This window comes from Pestalotiopsis fici (genome assembly GCF_000516985.1).
Source record: "Pestalotiopsis fici W106-1 unplaced genomic scaffold PFICI_Scf_4, whole genome shotgun sequence".
Classification (NCBI taxonomy): Eukaryota; Fungi; Ascomycota; class Sordariomycetes; order Amphisphaeriales; family Sporocadaceae; genus Pestalotiopsis; species Pestalotiopsis fici.
In genome coordinates this window covers 3,129,639-3,147,142 of record NW_006917094.1, presented here as the reverse complement: position 1 = coordinate 3,147,142, position 17,504 = coordinate 3,129,639, and the positions used below count along the sequence as shown (strand labels likewise).

The 17,504-nt window shown below is 50.1% G+C and overlaps 5 protein-coding genes across 5 annotated transcripts; 4 read left to right on the top strand and 1 right to left on the bottom strand.

Annotated features, from left to right (window-relative positions):
- Positions 1-1,278: 1,278 nt before the first annotated feature.
- Positions 1,279-3,867, top strand: PFICI_06953 (uncharacterized protein; the record flags this gene model as incomplete). Its single annotated transcript, XM_007835534.1, has 3 exons — positions 1,279-1,908; positions 1,974-3,483; positions 3,539-3,867. 3 exons carry the CDS (start codon positions 1,279-1,281, stop codon positions 3,865-3,867), a joined length of 2,469 nt encoding a protein of 822 aa, XP_007833725.1.
- Positions 3,868-4,854: 987 nt separating this feature from the next.
- On the top strand, positions 4,855-6,202 carry PFICI_06952 (uncharacterized protein; the record flags this gene model as incomplete). The annotated part of the gene is made up of 2 exons (XM_007835533.1): positions 4,855-5,282; positions 5,428-6,202. 2 exons carry the CDS (start codon positions 4,855-4,857, stop codon positions 6,200-6,202), a joined length of 1,203 nt encoding a protein of 400 aa, XP_007833724.1.
- Positions 6,203-8,301: 2,099 nt separating this feature from the next.
- Positions 8,302-10,130, top strand: PFICI_06951 (uncharacterized protein; the record flags this gene model as incomplete). Its single annotated transcript, XM_007835532.1, has 4 exons — positions 8,302-8,527; positions 8,611-8,693; positions 8,762-9,872; positions 9,931-10,130. The coding sequence occupies 4 exons, from the start codon at positions 8,302-8,304 to the stop codon at positions 10,128-10,130; spliced, it is 1,620 nt and encodes a 539-aa protein (XP_007833723.1).
- A 1,203-nt stretch (positions 10,131-11,333) lies between these two features.
- Positions 11,334-13,391, top strand: PFICI_06950 (uncharacterized protein; the record flags this gene model as incomplete). The annotated part of the gene is made up of 1 exon (XM_007835531.1): positions 11,334-13,391. The coding sequence occupies one exon, from the start codon at positions 11,334-11,336 to the stop codon at positions 13,389-13,391; it is 2,058 nt and encodes a 685-aa protein (XP_007833722.1).
- Positions 13,392-13,655: 264 nt separating this feature from the next.
- On the bottom strand, positions 13,656-15,814 carry PFICI_06949 (uncharacterized protein; the record flags this gene model as incomplete). Its single annotated transcript, XM_007835530.1, has 4 exons — positions 13,656-13,931; positions 14,007-14,790; positions 14,869-15,445; positions 15,514-15,814. The coding sequence occupies 4 exons, from the start codon at positions 15,812-15,814 to the stop codon at positions 13,656-13,658; spliced, it is 1,938 nt and encodes a 645-aa protein (XP_007833721.1).
- Between the last annotated feature and the right edge of the window lie 1,690 nt (positions 15,815-17,504).

Genomic DNA, 17,504 nt, shown 5'->3' with positions numbered 1-17,504 from the left:
ACGATCGCCTCCAGATTTCCAAACCTGCCTTGGTAACATCAAGATCTAGGCATTTCATTTTGATTTTTGCAAACAAGTCAAAAGAGGCAGCAATTCAACGCAGACTGTAGAAAGCAGTTCTTATTAAAGGCATGATAATACCACTACTAGATGGATAGTCTTGGACAGACTTTCAACGGACAATCTAGTCCGACCGGCACTCGAGTATCGATGAATCCTCTTTAGGACTTCTAGAAAGTGGCGATCCATTTCCCTTCACAGCGGGTAATCTGCTGTAGTATGCTGGGTCAAGGGACTGTTGCTCATCAGGGACGGCACAAACACCGTGCGTACGTCCTGGCGTGCGAAGTACTAACCCGCCTGCCTCCGCGCGCGCACCCATTCCAAATCTCCAGCAAATTCTTCGTAGATTACCTACCTACATTAGCTAGTAGCTGTTCAAGGGCGCGGAATGCCTTGACCCTATCTGCTTTACACAGGGAGTCCTTGGAGTGATGATTCTCGGGCCTGTGTACTACGTACCTACACTACCTTTTAGGGTCTTTACACAAATCTGCAAAGAAACGATAGCGCGCAGAATGGGCATTGCTCATTTAAAAAGGAAGTCCAAAATCTGCCACGAGTCATGGACCAACAGTGATTCAGTTCTGGCCAGTTCTGGGCAGTCCGGACGCCACAAATGGCTCAGTCGTTCGCAGCCAACGTTGGAGTTATCTGCCACAACCTGTCAGGTGGTCGGAGCTTCCCCCATTCTCCCAAGTGGCGGTGCCAAAATCCGGGGAAAGCGCCCAAACTGTCGCCTAGGTTTAGGTATGTGGAGGGCCAGCTAAGCACCAACCTCGGGTTTGGCGTGTTGCTTGATCACATGTCGGTCTTTCTGTCTGTCTGTCTGTCTGTCGGACATGCGATGACGACGGGACACACCAGCCCAACCAGCAAGTCCCCGGATGCACTTGATCGGCTTTGTGTCTTCAATGCTGTTCAAAACATATTACTATTTTGTCCTGTGCTCGATTCATGACTTGGCTCGTTTCTGATACTTTCTCTTCCTCTGTGCCTACATTCTGCATCTCCAACATCAGTATGATGGGACAGTCGCCCAGACATACTCTCCTCTCCTCCTAGACACCAATTCCATCATCGCAACAGCCTAGACCTCCGCGCGAGCCTGGATGCTCCAGCACCCTTTCATCGCTACCAGGAGTTCGACTTTGCGAAGTATCGTCATGAGTTACAATCGATAGAGCCACGCTTGTACGAGTATTTGTGAATTGGACAATGGCGGCGCAATCCACGTTGCGCCACTCGGCGTCCCAAGATATCCTGGCGGCCTTCATCGAAAAGTACAAGAAGTTATTCCAGGATCGGATTCGACGGACCTCCCGGCGCACGCGAATCCTTGCGACTATCGCTCTTGCTACCACCATCATTCTCGGTGCCGAGGGTGGCCGGCGTTGGTGGAAGAAGCGCCATGCTGAAAAAGAACAAGGCAAGAAATTGGTGCGCACAAACTCCTGGCTCTTCAACAAGGATGGATCGAGAACGATATACGTCCCATACAAGGACAGCACTTCCAAGATCGTCATTCGTAGGACGAAACCGACGACTTATGAAGCGCATAGACGCTTGTTCTTGAATCCTCCCAAGGTGTCCGGTCTTGGTGATGGTACCGTGCCGTCAGCACAGACAAAGCCGGGTCTCAACCTTGCCTTCTTGCACCAGTTCCTCAGTTTGATGAGCATCATGATACCCCGTTGGTCCAGCAAGGAAGCCGGATTACTTGTCAGTCACGGCATGTTTTTGATGCTTCGAACATATCTATCCCTCGTGGTGGCCCGGCTTGATGGTGAGATTGTGCGCGATCTCGTGGCCGGTAATGGCAAGCAATTTCTTTTGGGTATCGCCAAGGTGAGCAGACCATATATCCGTCCTGTGAGTATCATGCTTGCCAAGTACTAACATGCTGTTTGCAGTGGTGTGGCCTGGGAGGTTTTGCTGCGTATACCAACTCCATGATCAAGTATCTAGAGTCCAAAGTATCAATCGCATTCCGAACACGACTGACAAGATACATTCATGATTTGTACTTGGATGAAAATCAGAATTACTACAAACTCTCTAACCTCGATGGAGGGATTGGCCAAGGTGCAGATCAATTCATCACGCAGGATTTGACGCTGTTTTGCGCGTCGGCGGCAAATCTCTATTCCTCTCTCGGAAAACCTTTTGTCGATATTTGCGTTTTCAATTACCAGCTCTACCAATCCCTTGGCCCTCTCGCCTTGACAGGCTTGCTCAGCAATTATTTCCTGACCGCAAGCATTCTGCGCAGACTATCGCCACCGTTCGGAAAGCTCAAGGCCGTAGAAGGACGCAAGGAGGGTGACTTTCGAGCTCTACATGCCCGTTTGATTGCAAACGCTGAAGAAGTCGCTTTCTATGGCGGTGCCGATATGGAGAAGACGTTCCTTAACAGAGAATTCAAGTCGCTCAAGAATTGGATGGAGGGCATTTACATGCTCAAGATCCGCTACAATATCCTGGAGGACTTCATTCTGAAATACAGCTGGAGCGCTTACGGGTATCTACTGTCCTCACTTCCAGTTTTCCTGCCTGCTTGGGGCGGTTCGGGTGGTGCCATGGAAATCTCCAACAGCTCACAGAAGGGCAGCCGCGAACGCGGTCGTATGAAGGACTTCATCACCAACAAGCGTCTCATGCTGTCGCTCGCTGATGCTGGAGGAAGGATGATGTACTCCATCAAGGATTTGGCAGAACTTGCTGGTTATACCAGCCGCGTTTACACCTTGATATCGACACTTCATCGTGTTCATGCCAACGCCTACTTTGCCCGGCCTAGCGGCAATGAGCTATACTCACTGTCTGACGTTCAAGGCACGGTACAAAAAGGTTTCGACGGCATCAGACTTGAGAATGTGCCGATTGTCGCGCCTGGTCTGTGGCCGCAAGGTGGAGACGAGTTGATGGAGTCTTTGAGCATGATTGTGCGGAGAGGGGAGCATCTGCTCATTTCCGGCCCGAATGGTGTCGGTAAGAGTGCAATTGCCAGAGTCCTTGCTGGCCTATGGCCCGTCTATCGAGGACTTGTGAGCAAGCCAAAGACTGTAGGCGAGGACGGAATAATGTTCTTGCCGCAGCGACCGTATCTCAGCATCGGTACACTCCGAGACCAGGTCATTTATCCCGATGGAGAGCTTGATATGCGCCTCAAGAGAAAGTCAGAGCGGGACTTGCAAGCTGCTCTCGACGCTGCACGACTGGGATATCTTCCCGACCGTGAGGGTGGCTGGGACACTCGCAAAGAGTGGAAGGACGTCTTTAGTGGTGGAGAGAAACAGAGAATCGGGTTTGCGCGTCTGTTCTATCACGAGCCCCAGTATGCAATTCTCGACGAAGGGACAAGTGCGGTCTCGAGTGATGTTGAGGGCCTGCTCTATGAAACTTGCAAAGAGAAGGGCATTAGTAAGTTGCATAGACTCTACCTTGATTAGCCTTGGGCAGTACTAACTAGCGACAGCTGTGATCACGGTGTCTACTCGCGCATCTCTGAAGAAGTATCACACGTTCAACCTCGTCCTGGGCCTCGGTGAGAGGGGTGATGAGTGGGAGTTTGAACGCATCGGAACGGAGAGAGAGAAGATGCAGGTAGAGCGCGAACTTCAGGATCTGCGTGAAAGATTGGCGCAAGTGGAACAGTGGAAGCAGCGGCGCGAAGAGATTGAGAAGGAGCTGGCGCAGGTGTGGACTGAGGGCGGCGAGTCCTTAAGTCCGCCGCCATATGTTGCTGAGGAGACTCAGAACGATGATTCAGATGGCGCTGAGTTTGTCGAAGCCGAAAGCGGATAGACCTGTATCATTCTAGGTTCCTATTTCATAAATCTCAACCCCCACATTAAGATTTAAATGTTTTCTCTGCGTATCATAACACATCAGTGCATGCTACTGCGAGTCCTGGACCTCGGTCGTCTGCTGTGTGACGCCCTGACAAAACCTCTTCGAGCAAGACAATTGGTCAGTGAGGAGAAACAGTTTAGCGATTTACCAGTCTAGAACCGTGACTAGTATTCAGCTATGGAAGAGACCACCGCATTGCACCAGTCTCTTGTCAAATTACGGCCAATTCTTAGGACTATCTATTGTCTCATACATGGAAAAGGAACGCCATTGAATAGCTCATCCACTCACCGAACCCCGCGAACAAGCCTATAGTCAACATTTCGCCGTGGTCTCAACTGAGACACAGCACGCGAAGACAAAATGTCTCGATCTACAGAACTGATGACAAAAGACATAGCTAGCTGGTTAGTCAGTCACGATTCCAGGGCAAAAAGACCTTTTGTGTCTACGGTACCTTGGTTGACGCAGAATCCGCTTCTCACGTTATCCTACATTTGAGACCTTTGTCGTCACGGACCTGGCACTTATAGTCCTCTGTCCGTCTGGAAGTGAGAATGTTCTGGTCTCCAGGGGAAAATATCATTTGCAAAAGTGACGGCTGCAGTGCTGATGTGGTGACTGCACTCGGAGTCTGACAGCGGTTTGGGCTTTGCGTAAAGTGATGCGACTGTTGCAATACTCTCCTTGAATCCCGCACAGTCTAAATCACCATTGCACGCTCAAAGAAGAGAACTAGCCAACGGCACGGCCTCGAGAACGTGGGATCTAGGGCACGCATGCTTGCCTTCATCCTCATTATCGTCTTCGTACCGTACCTCACAGGGTCAAGGCCACAGAGCCCCATAGAAAATCACGAGGACACAGTTCCCATTTAGGAGGAGCACATGAGGTAGGCCAACGAGCAAAGGACAGAAGCAGCAAAACTCGCAATTCGCCATGTTCACCCCGGTCTACGGGCCGGGGCCGCCTCGCATGTCAAGCAGCCACGGCCACCGCTACAGCAGCAGCAGTCGACACAGCAGCATCCAACACCTGCCCGTCATTGAAGAGGTGCCGCCGCCGGCGGAAAAGTCGGCGCTGCGCCCCCTTGTATCGGCGGCCTTTTGGTTCCCTGCCAGTCCCCCGCCGACGTACCACTTTGGCGTCGGCTCCGATAGCAGTGGCGTTGAAGACAATGTGGAAAATGTCTGGGTACCGCCCATGAATGGGCCAAGGCGGACGAGGAGAAGGACGCGGTTGTGGTATCGGAGACCCGCGTGGCTCGCAGGACGGGGTGGCTGGCGACGATTGGCCCTCTTTGCCACGTTTGTTCTTGTCTGTGTGGTTGGGCTTATACTAGGCTTGACCTTGGGCCTGCGTCGAAAGTATGTTGCTTCCTCCCTAGCAAAAATCATCCGGCTTATGAACTTTTGCTCCGTCTCCCGAGAAGGGGAGGGGGAAAAAACACGTCTTGGGCAACTACATGTCAAAACACCAGAGAAGTGCTTCTTGCTGATTCTACGTTCACAGTAATCCCGACTCGCCAGACAGCGTCATGGCGGCCAACCAGTTCCCGGCCGGATCCTACGCCTTCAAGACGACGCTGGCCAGCACGAGCACAGCGTGCACCACCAACGCCGACACGTTTCGGTGCTACCCCCACACGAGTAGAAATGCTTCAGCGACAGGTTCCGAGGCTACATTCCTATGGACCATAGCTCTTTCGTCCCAGTCATCCTCCTCCTCCTCCTCCTCTTTGCAGCAACCGGAATATATAGTCTCAGCGGCGGCTTCTAGCAGCCCGTTCATGATCAGCTTCACCAACGTCTCGGTCACCGTGTTGGATCGCGGCAACGACGCCGAGCGGCTCTCGTTTCAAATTCCCATGGACCTGGGCGTCGTGCCGACAGGGGACGACGGAGGCGGCGGCGGTAGCGCCACGTGCTGGTTCAATGGTACGGCGACTTTGGGTGCCACGATATGGACGCGGCGGCCGCCGTCACTTTTGAATCGGAGTAGTAGTAGTGGTGGTGGTGGTGGTGGTGATGGTGGCAACGGCAGCAGTAGTAGTAACGGGACAGAACCCGTCGGTATCGTGGAGACGGCTCGGACGGCGACCTCTGCTTCCTCTACATCTAGCTTCACGCCCTGGCCTTTTGCCGTCGAGATCGAACGCTCAGCAGCTGCGGCGCCCGACGTGCCGACCTGTGTCAACACCAAGGGAAACACTCTGGGACAATTCGGTGTCGCTGCGGGCGGTGGTAGTTGTATTTGTGTATACGACAATTTGGGCACAGCATCTTGATGTTGAGGAGTTTGATCGATGGTTGATGGGGTTTCATTCAATATGCCATACTAAGTAACAGTCTGGCTTGCATATATGGGTTCGGGGATTGTGGGATGTTTCTGAGCGAGCCTTTTCCAATATACTTGCCGCAGGGGGGGTAGTGTTTTTGATTGTTTTATAGTTCATTTATCCCCAGTTGACATGTGGGCGGTTTTGGGGTTTCCGGTATGGTGAGCAGTCAGATAGAAAAATTAAGCTGAGTGAGTTGTCCTGCGTCTAAATATCCTTTTGAGGAAAAATAGAAAGAAAGAAAAAAGTCTAAGAAAGAATGATGAGCCCAAAGTTGCCATGTGGTGAGATGAGGCATAATGGGAATCTATTTTAGATGATGACGATCTCGGAGATGCATAGCTGATATCTATTGTATATTACTCCTGCTGTCTCTCCAACTATGATGGTTATGGAGATCATTCAGCAGCCCCAGGGGCAGGGAAGAGGGAGGAGTCAAGAGAAATGAAAGGGAAAGAAACTGTCAATGAAATGAATAATATTTCGTGTCATAGTAACGAGTATGAAAAGGTATATCAAAAGACCAAGTACATGGAAATCAAAGAGAGAGAGAAAAATATTACTCAAGGATATAAAGTACGAAGAATGGAGTGAGTATACACACATCAGATTAGCCTCGAATGATCAAAAACTTATATTCAACTGAATTTTGTAATGAGGATCAAAAGACGGCCCGACATCAGTATCCCAGTTGAACCTTTTGTCAATGGATGTAGAGATCTGAGTTCTAAGAGTGGACGTCACCCCATACCACACGGGCGGGCACGCTGCAACAGCCTCAAACGAGTAGGTAGTCCCGGGGGCGGGCGAGGGTAAGAATACCAATAACATAGGCACCTAGGATCATATGTACGCTTCGAGTAAGGTTGCAAGCAGTCCTGATTTGGGGACCCCGAGGCAAAATGCTTATCATAAACCCCCTTGCTAGCTTGTTCAGCTCTCAATTATCTATGATGCGTAATATTGTAGAGTCAAAAAGACCTTGAGTGTGCGGCAGCATGCGACCGATGAGCTGCAGTCAGTCCTGGTAATCAATCAATCAAGATACCGTACCGTTGTGGTGGCTCTGCGCATCTGGTTCGCTTCTCCCCCGACTCCCGAGTATGTGGTTCGGTGATAAGCAACATGACAGAAAAGTAAAACTCACAGACTGTACGTAATTCCGATTAATACTCGAGGTTCTGCATTTCTCCTCTTTGCAACCTTCACTGGACGTCATGCATACGGTAAGGCGGATGCGGATACTCTGGCCTGGTTTCTCCATCGTTTCTGCATGCTCTTCCCCCCACGCCCCCTAGTCGTGGTTTTCTTGGTGGAATCCCCAGAGATGACTCTCGCGAAGACGTCTTGGCAAGTCGTGTAGTTTACATGAGTATCTACTTTCTGTAAGCTTGAACTAGTTTATAGCAAAGATTTGGCCAGCATCTCATGGCAAGATGTAATGAATTCCACCATCATGTGTAGCTTGCATTTTACTTATGGCGGAAATGATCGTGTACGATGGCTGTCACTACTCGTATGTACCATGGCTATCAGTCGCAGCTATCTAACGGCAATTGTGGAGAGTTTTACCAGTGAAGGACCCCTGTCTCCCGGCGTCCATCTCGACAGGGCTGGTACCGGTAGATTATCTCGGTGGACGATCACAGCGTGCCATGAAGAATTGCAGAAGTAGATTGGCGAATCAGCCAGTACCACTCACATATCCTCGATCGCTTTATCAGCCTGGAAAGATAAACGAGCTGCCGACAGGCGCAGCTTATAAGTCGAGCTGTGCCCCATGTGCGCTTCTCATTGCTCGAGACTCGCTGCTGCTTTGAATTCATCGCTTTCGTTCAGCGTCTCTTGGGTCTTTCTTGCCGCCTATCCAGTGCCTTAGAAGCCGGAATATTGATTCAAGTGCCTCGAGTGAGACTGAGAAACGGCCTATTGTCGCTCCACGGGACTAGATTAGGTGGACCCTTCCGGCGGAGCGTGCCGAATTCACGGAGGGCGCTATCTTGCCTTGGCTTCCACGAAATACGGTTGGCGATATCCAGGTCATCACAATGAGCACGGAGGAAGTGAAAAAGAAGCCAGTGGGGGATAAGCAGCCAGAGCTAGGTGGCTTGGAGGGTGAGACTGTCTTAGCAGTCGAGAGTGGTGTGCAAATCAACGCCGCAGGCTACCGCGACCAGCTGAAGCGACAATACAACCTAGTAGGACTTGCTGGAATCGCACTGACGGTTGACAATGCGTGGGCGGCTTTGGGATCCTCAATCTCGGTTTCGATAGGTAAGAAACGACTCACAACCTGTTGACCAGGGAAAAATCAGTGATATCATGAGTTTGCAAGGATTGGGCTGATACCGATGCAGCTAACGGCGGTCCTACTGGTCTTATCTTCGGGCTTATCGTTGCCGTCTTCTACTATACGTTCATCGGGCTCAGTCTTGCCGAGGTAAGCCACTCATCAAGACAGACCTTTTTGCGAGTCCAGGACCATATACTGACGCTGGACGGACGAAGCTCGCCTCCTCGGTGCCAACGGCTGGAGGTGTATACCACTGGGCGACAATCGCAGCCGGTCCCAAATGGGGCCGCGCTGTAGGATTCTTCACCGGCTGGATCAACTTCTATGGCTGGTTGTTCGATTTGGCGGCTTTGATCCAGATTGCATCAAACATCTTGGTGCAGATGTACGCAATCTACCATGGTGGCTATGTTGCAGAAACATGGCATGTCTACATTGGTTATATTTTGGTGCTGTGGCTATCGACAGCTGTAGTGATCTTCGCCAATAGGTTGGTGCCGTACACGCAACATGCAGGCATGTTTTTTGTCATCGTAGGAGGCATCATCACCATTATCGTCGTGGCTGCAATGCCAAAGCAGCATGCTTCGAACACCTTTGTCTGGAACTCGTTCGACGAGAACAATTTCACTGGCTGGCCAGGTGCCGTAGCTTTTTTGACAGGAGTGCTGAATGGCGCTTTCACCGTGGGAACTCCAGATGCCATCACCCACATGGCCGAGGAGCTCCCCCAACCCAAGAAGGATCTGCCCAAGGCAATTGGTCTCCAGATCGGCCTGGGAGGGTTGTATGCGTTTGTCTTTGCCATCACTCTCGGGTACGCGATTACAGATATCGAGGCGCTTCTTGGAGACAGCAACAACTACCCACTAGCCACGATATACGCCCAGGCCACGGGCAGCACTGGAGCCACGTTTGGTCTGCTTTTCATTCTCTTGATAGGCACCTTGTGCTGTTGCGTTGGGACTGTGCTTACCTGCTCTCGAATTTATTGGGCCTTGGCTCGTGACAATGCCGTCCCATTCTCGCCGCTCTTTGCGGAAGTCAACGAGAGCCTCAGCTGCCCGATCTATTCGACTCTGTTTGTGTCAGTAGTGGCCACGGGATTGGGTGCGATTCCTCTTGGCAGCCCGACCGCATTTGTCAACCTAACCGGTTCCTTCATTGTGTTGACAACACTATCATACGCGATTCCATTTGTGGCCAACATGGTGACGGGAAGAAAGTATTTCCCAGCAGGACCATTCCATCTCGGCAAGTTTGGATATGCCATCAACGGCTTGGCGGTGCTTTTCATTGCATTCTTTGGAATATTCTTCTGTTTCCGTAAGTTTGATTGCGCATTGTTGAAATGTGAGTCATGTGCTAATGTGATGCTGTCCAGCATACGCGTACCCGACTGATGCGGAAACCATGAATTACAACTCGGTGATCTTGGTCGGAGTTATAGCACTCTCTGCCATTTGGTGGGTGCTTCATGCCATCAGGAACTACCCGGGACCGAAGGTGATGCATTTGTATATTCACGACGACTCGGTGGCTGTAGAACAGACGGGTCTCTCAGAGAAGCCTCCTCGGTCTTGACAGGACACTCTCATGGGGGGCGTCGTTACTGGCGGACTAGGCGCTGTGCTTCTGAAGCGGGACAAAATACAAATGTATCATGACACTATTTTGGGAAGAGGAAAAAAAACAAGTAAGACAGAGCAACAAGTGAGATGGATGGTGTTGTACATATAACATGGTCAAGGGACACGAGGATGGCTGTGTAAGTTACGTAAAAAGTGCCCTGCCCAGCGGCGCATTTCCTAGGCAGTGTTTTCACTAGGCACAATGGCAGGGGCGCATGAGAAACAAACCATACTGTCGTTCTCTAGGTGGCCTGCCTATGGCAAAGAAAAACACCGATTCGAAAACGGGACCATCTCCCACCTAAATCAAATCTTTCAATATCTCTTTTGATATCATGCAGTCTCTTCATACATGTTGAATTTAAGTTCTTCTAGTTCTGCATAATGCGGCTGGACATTTCCGCATGCTGGCCGTCACTAATGTACCCTGCCGAGCCTGCTTCTACCCGCATACTTACGGAGTACATCTTCACTACCTTGATACCGTACCTACTTAGTTATTAGAATCCGGCTAACGGCACATGCTTTTGGTGGTCAAATGCCTGATATTCCCAGTAAACTACTACGCTGGAGCCAAAAGAGGCCCACCCACCATCGCTGGCGATAACCGTTGACTCGACGAGAAACCAGCTGTGGGCGCATTGGTGCCGGCAAGCCGGTCATATTCTTCAATGAAGGCTGAATACGTCATAGGCGCACCACTTGATGCGAATTTTCTGTGATGCCTTGACTAGATTCAGGTTTGCAAATATGCTCTGGCGAAATTTTCGCAATGCAGCTTGTCACTGATGAGGACTAACCAAAGTCCACGCCTCAGCCACCTAGGAAGACCCCTAGTACAGCTGGAACTTGAGACTTTCCGCAGGCGGCAGCGAAGGGACTGCAGGTCATACGTACTCTGCAATGTACCTACACTACCAGGCAGGTTAGGACGGCCAGAGCGTGGCTGTAAGTCGGTACATGCGCAATTCAAGATTGCCAAGAAATTGTCACTGCCTCCTGCAACCTTTTGACTTCTTCTATCTTTAGCTTACTACTTACTACACGGGAAAAGACGAGATTCTGTTTTACTTGATATCATTAGCCTCATTTCCATTCCCTCGCTATTCTCTATTTTCTCCTGTCTATCTCGGATGTATGTAAATCACATGTAACAATGACAGAGAACCCAGTAACCCTAAACGACGACCAGACCGGAGCTGATCCCGCGACGCCAGCGCCATCGCCACGGCAGCCCGCCGCTACAACCCCTCCAACGCAGCCATTATTAGGGTCGCTGCCGTTAACCCCACCTCAGTCGCCAAGACTCGGGAGCGACTCGAAGGCATCTCTCGATACGGCAGCTTCCCGGCGCTCGACCCGGTCGCATCAAGAATATTTGGACTCCTTGCAACCGCCGTCGGAGCTCGAGTTTGAGCGCCTGGCAAAGGTGCAACAGGAACGGGAGCAAGAGCATAAGCGCCGCAACCGTCACCTGCTACAGCAGTCGCACACTATAGCCCAGCAGTCTGCCGACGCTGAGCACGAATTTGCTGAGGCAAATCAACACCACAGCCTGCACAATTTCCTTGCACATGCGCGCAGGAGCAGCGAAGGACGAGCCATGGCTGCCGCACAAGCCGATGAGGAGACGGGCAACGTCCAGTCAAAGGCCGCTGCTCTGATACAACGCAACTACCGTGGTTATCGTGTGAGGCGCGAGATGAAGGGCCTTGGTATTGACGCCAATACAAGATGGACCCATGTGATTAGAGATGCACAATGGAAAAGCATGAACACGCCCAGGTCTCGCGGCGACAGTCTCCTTAGCCCTGGTAACACGGCAGTCGAGGCAGACGCCGACGCCGATTCCGCCAAACCTCGGTCCAGTCAATCTGCCGCAAGGCAAAACTGGAAGAAGGCTGCAATCATAGCCAGAAGGGCTGGAGGCGACGAAGATTCTGACCACTCTGATGATGACTCGGACTCGTCAGATGTTGAAACCAACCCCAATATGACTGCCGAGCAGAGGAATGCTTTGCGCCAAAGACGCGCTTCTCTCAAGGAAAAGAGGAGGAAACATGCCAAAATGATGGGTCTGCAGTACTTTCTCGAAATGGTCGACCTGAAACACAGATACGGATCCAATCTACGGCAATACCACGAAGAGTGGAAAAGAGCAGACACCCACGAAAACTACTTCTACTGGCTTGATTATGGCGCTGGCAAGAATATAGAGCTAGCGTCGTGCCCGAGAGAACGTCTAGAAAGGGAGAGAGTCAGATACTTGAGTCGCGAAGAAAGGCAAGATTACTTGGTCAAGGTGGACTCGGAAGGCCGCTTGTGTTGGGTAAAGAACGGGCTTCGTATCGATACGACTGAAGAGTGGAAAGACAGTATCAACGGCATCGTTCCTATCGATGATGATACACCGGCCTATGTTGCTCAGGTCGAATCACACTCGCAAAATCAAGATGGCGTGCCTAGACCACAGTACCACCCTCCAGAACATGTCGACGACGATGCAATCTCTGAAGCGAATTCGGACGCATCCGAGTCGGAACTCGAGGCTGCACGGGCTGCCAAATATGCCACCCCTTCATTGGACGACGCAAAGGGATTTAAAAAAGTCAAGCATGTCTCAGCGGCCACAATATTCAACAAACTGCTTCGAAAGTCCGTCAAGAAGAATACATGGATTTTCGTGGCTGATACCTCATTTCGGCTATATGTAGGCATCAAGTCTAGCGGCGCATTTCAACACTCGTCCTTCCTGCAAGGCTCAAGGATCTCTGCTGCAGGTCTTATCAAAATCAAGGATGGGAGATTGTCCAGCCTGTCTCCCTTGTCCGGCCATTATCGCCCTCCTGCCTCGAACTTTAGAGCATTCGTTCATTCACTCAAAGATGAAGGCGTCGATATGAGCCATGTCAGCATCAGTAAAAGCTATGCGGTACTAGTTGGCCTGGAGGCTTACATCAAGACACGCAGAAAGGGCAAAGAAGCTTTGCAAAAGATGACACACGGCAAAGAGAAAATCCTGGACCCTGCAGCAGCCGTGAAACGGAAAGAAGCAGCAAAGGATAAGAGTAAAAGTGCAGAATTGGAAAGGCGACACTTGGAGAAGGAATCAGAAGCCCGAGAAGAGAACCGGGCTGGTGCGAAGTTTATGCAGAAACTGGGCCTCAGATCGCGAGCATCGTCCGTACAGCAGTCGAGTGGAATTGCCAGCTAATGATGAATGATACCCGCATCATAAGATGCTGATTTCAACTAGATACTTAATAAGGAGGAGTAATGGGTGGGTGCATCAGGTAAAGCTTGACATCAAGGCTTTTGAGGATATCACATCGGCGTTTTGGCAGATAACATGAGGTTATGATCATATTATATTATATTATATACCCTTAAATTTACGTTCATAATGATATTCTATCTTGGAATTTGGAAGTGAGAGAGGGAGCGACTCAATTTGTACGGCGGACATGACTTGGATGTCTCACCAGAGTGTGCTTCCCGTTTTGACCTCCTCTAACAAACCAGAGTCTGCGAGATCCTTGGCAAGATCAAGTAGCATGAGATCGCAGTCTTTGTGTGCCAATACATCAATACTAACTGGAAGTTTCTCTTCCATATATGTGATGTTACTGAAGTATGGAACCTCGCCGATAGGGAACACGGTCTCTGGGCCTTGTGACTGAGTGCTGTAGTAGTACATCAGGAAAGCAGACCATGAACTGACATTGGGCGGCGAATAAACCGTATTCCGGTATGACTGTAATGGTTTGTTAGTAAGACTGGTCATCTTTCATGGCCAAGTAACGTGAATGGAAGGAGGCAGGACACGAACCTCTTCGCCGGCAAACATGGGGATCAAGAACAGACTCTCGCTGCACGTTTCCTCTGAGGCCTTGACAACGTTCTCACCAAACCACTTCTTAAAGAACATTAGTCGCTCATAGCTCTCCTCCACATCTTCGTCGGTTGTATTTATAACAGTCGCGTATCTTGCAGCCGGGTATGGGTTGATGAAAGGCTGCCGGCCGCCGAACTTGGCCGCGTAGTCGGCCTTGAAGGGATCAATGACCTTTTCAACCTGATTTTTCCAGTTGAGATTCGCGGCCACCATCTGCATGTAGCTAAAGAACTCGGTGCCGGGCTTATTGGCCGTCGTGTTCCAAAACTCGCCGATTGAGGTGGTGACAATAGTCGCATTGAGATGATCCGCCAGCTTGTCTATCCACGCACCGTAGACGGCCTGGCTGGCATTCTTGGCCACGGGGAACAAATTACCGGGCACGATCAGCTTGCGCGGAAACGCCGTGTACCCGTCCGTGAGGTTGGAGTCGGCGAGCCAGGCCTTTCCAAACGACTGCAGCGTGTACGGCGAGCGCGTGTGGTAGCCGACGGCGTCAAAGTACTGGCCCTCGAGCATGACACCGTCGTTGGAGGTGGCGCCAAAGGACGGCCTGAGGGCAAAGACGCCCTGCTTGGAGGCAGGGATGCGTATGCTACCGCCAGTGTCGGTGCAGATGGAGACGTCGACCCAGTCGTATCCTGCGGTTGCTGCACCGGCACCGGCGGATGATACGCCCGTGTCTTGGTAGCCGTCTCCCCGTGGGTTGAAGGCGTCGCTATCAATAAGAATATATTCTTAGTACTCAGACTGTCTCCTTCACTTTTATTAAATAATCAAAATTGGCAGAACCTACTGATAGTCAACCCAGTCTGCGGTGACACGGTCTGAATTGGCAAACTGCGACGTCTTTGTCTTGCCAATTAACGTAGCGCCCATGTCGACCAGTCTCTGGACAACAGGGGCGGTAGCATTGGCAGCTTCATACAGCTTGGCCCAGGCACGGTTACCATTCGTCGTCTTGATTCCCTTAATATCAATAATATCCTTGACGGTCACCCGTAGACCCTCAAAGGGCCGGCTCTCCGTGGTGGTGTTGGCCGAGTAGAGGCGGGAGGGAACGGGGATGCCGACGGTCGCGTCACTCATCGTGTTCACGCCGGCGTAGCGGTACGCTCCATCGGTGCCGTTGGGAAGAATCCCATTCATGAATGCTTGCAGCTCATCATGATATACGCGATATACTGGCCCAAGAGTGATGTCTGAACCCGCCATGTATGCAATATATGGGCCCCTAGGAATTGTGTCGTTGCAAACAATAGCATATTTCTGGGATGATTCTTCATCGAAGAAGACGAGCTCGGTCCCATAGACCTGCGCTAGACAAGATGATATGTCATTATTGTAAGAGCTTCCTCCTTGTAGGTACACAGCTATTGTATCGTCAGCACCATGCCCAGTTCGTGATCATTCAGTCGTTTTGTATTCGAAGATAGTTTACTCTTCATGAAAGACTCCTCGTATACGTCGTCATGAGTCTTGTAAGTCTCTACTTGACTCTGGACCCAGTCACAAGTGACAGGCTCTTGGGTGGAGGTGAAGACCGTCAATGGGGTAAGCAAGGATTTAAAAGAAAACCCGTCACAATCACTTGTACTCAATGAGAGTTTTGACGTCCATCCTGAGAAGTATCCAAGGAGTTGATTGCCTGAAGTGCCGGTTAGAGACACCGAATCTGGTATGTTGGACCCGAGGGATCCTAGAGATACAGATGCTTTGAGAAGTTGCTTGTAAGAAGGCATCGTGACCAGGTTGGAGGAGTTGTTCATTCGAGTGGCATTTTCAATTCATGTGGAAGACTATTCATATGAAGAGCTGTGTGAAGTTTAAATATTGTCCATCCATCGAATGACATGCGCCATATTGTTCCCATGCCGGTTCCGACATCTTGGGGTTCTTACCAAGCTTTGCATCATTTCAATAGTCTATCAGCTTTGCCAAGCAGAGATACGGGTCAACAGTGGGTTATAGGAGTGTCGGGGCCCACTACCTACCAAGGAGTCTGTCAGCATTTCTGGTCTCTATCGGGATGTTACCGATGGAATTGATTTCAACTTGAAAGCGCCGACAGGCGCAAAGAGGTTCATGCTCCACGTTCCTGCGTGGCGATGTTGACATGGATCCTTGGACCTGATTCTTTGGAACATTTAAATGGAGTTATGCCTGGAGATGACTTGACCGTCCCGATTTATCTCAGTCAAGATGCCAATTATGCTCAAAGGTTTAGAATCATGAACACCATTTACCCAGTGTATGTTCAAATGCAGAGAGATCCTGTATACACCTTTGGCTGACTTCATCGCGTAATGGACCGATTCGAGTATGCGCTCCCGGCGACGGATCTCATGCCGATAGCTCGGCCCACAATCGGTCGGAAGGCCGCCGGCGCCGTGAATGTCTGCCGTTGGCTGGGTTTACAAAAAAAAAAAAAAAAAAAAAAAAGGCTGTGAATATGAAATCGTACTTACCGCCTTGACTTAGGAATCATACTTGAGCTCCATTTGTGATACTTAGTCAATGAGTAGATAATTCTGATGAAATCCAAGAATATACACATATACTTGGAAGAGGATGGGTTTTCTAATGCCCACCTAATAAATATTCTGTTCTCCTTCCCCCCAATATATAATAAAAGGGGTTGAAAAGTTTATAATAATTATTGATTGAGAATGCGCTCTAGTCACTGTAACTGGCTTGACGTGTACTAACTGGTATTTATCTACCTAGGTAGGTAGTGCATAAATCCACATCCAGTCATGAGTTTAGACCTATATATGAAGTCCGTATCATCATATAAGTCGATCGTTATTATAAATGGCATAGATCGTGCACAACAATCAGTGGCAAGTTGAGCCCATCCCTTTACAAAGAGATGCTAGTTGGTATCATAGGAACAATCATTTTAGTGAGTATATAAGTACATCGCATCTGCCCAAGATTCTGCTTTATTCGGTATCAATGCCTTTGTGTATTTCTCCGTCTTCGTTCTTTGCCTTTACTAGGGTATAGGAAGGGGGCCATTGCGGCCAATGGCCACTTGTAACAACTCTAGTCGCTCAGGTGTTTGGAACGCAGGGCGAATCCCATCGTAGCCGCAAACATTATGCCCTTGTCTTGTCGCTTCCAGGGGAAAAGACAGGGCCCGTATTATGTAGATTACTACAACAGTGGACTCTTGGGCTGATGCGGGTCTGCAATCACATTACACAGTGCTCAAGTAGACGTAACGTGCAAAAGTTTCCAGCCGACTTACATGCTGCAACTCTCAGGGAGTATTCTGATTAATTCAGGCCTCTCTCTTAAAAAGAATGTCATGATGGAGTTAAACTGGTGAGCTACCACTGACTATTGTCTTGTAAGACAAAGTGGTCACACCATTAGTATAGTCTACCTGGGTCTGTGAGAATGCCTAGACAATTTCAGGGGTATTGA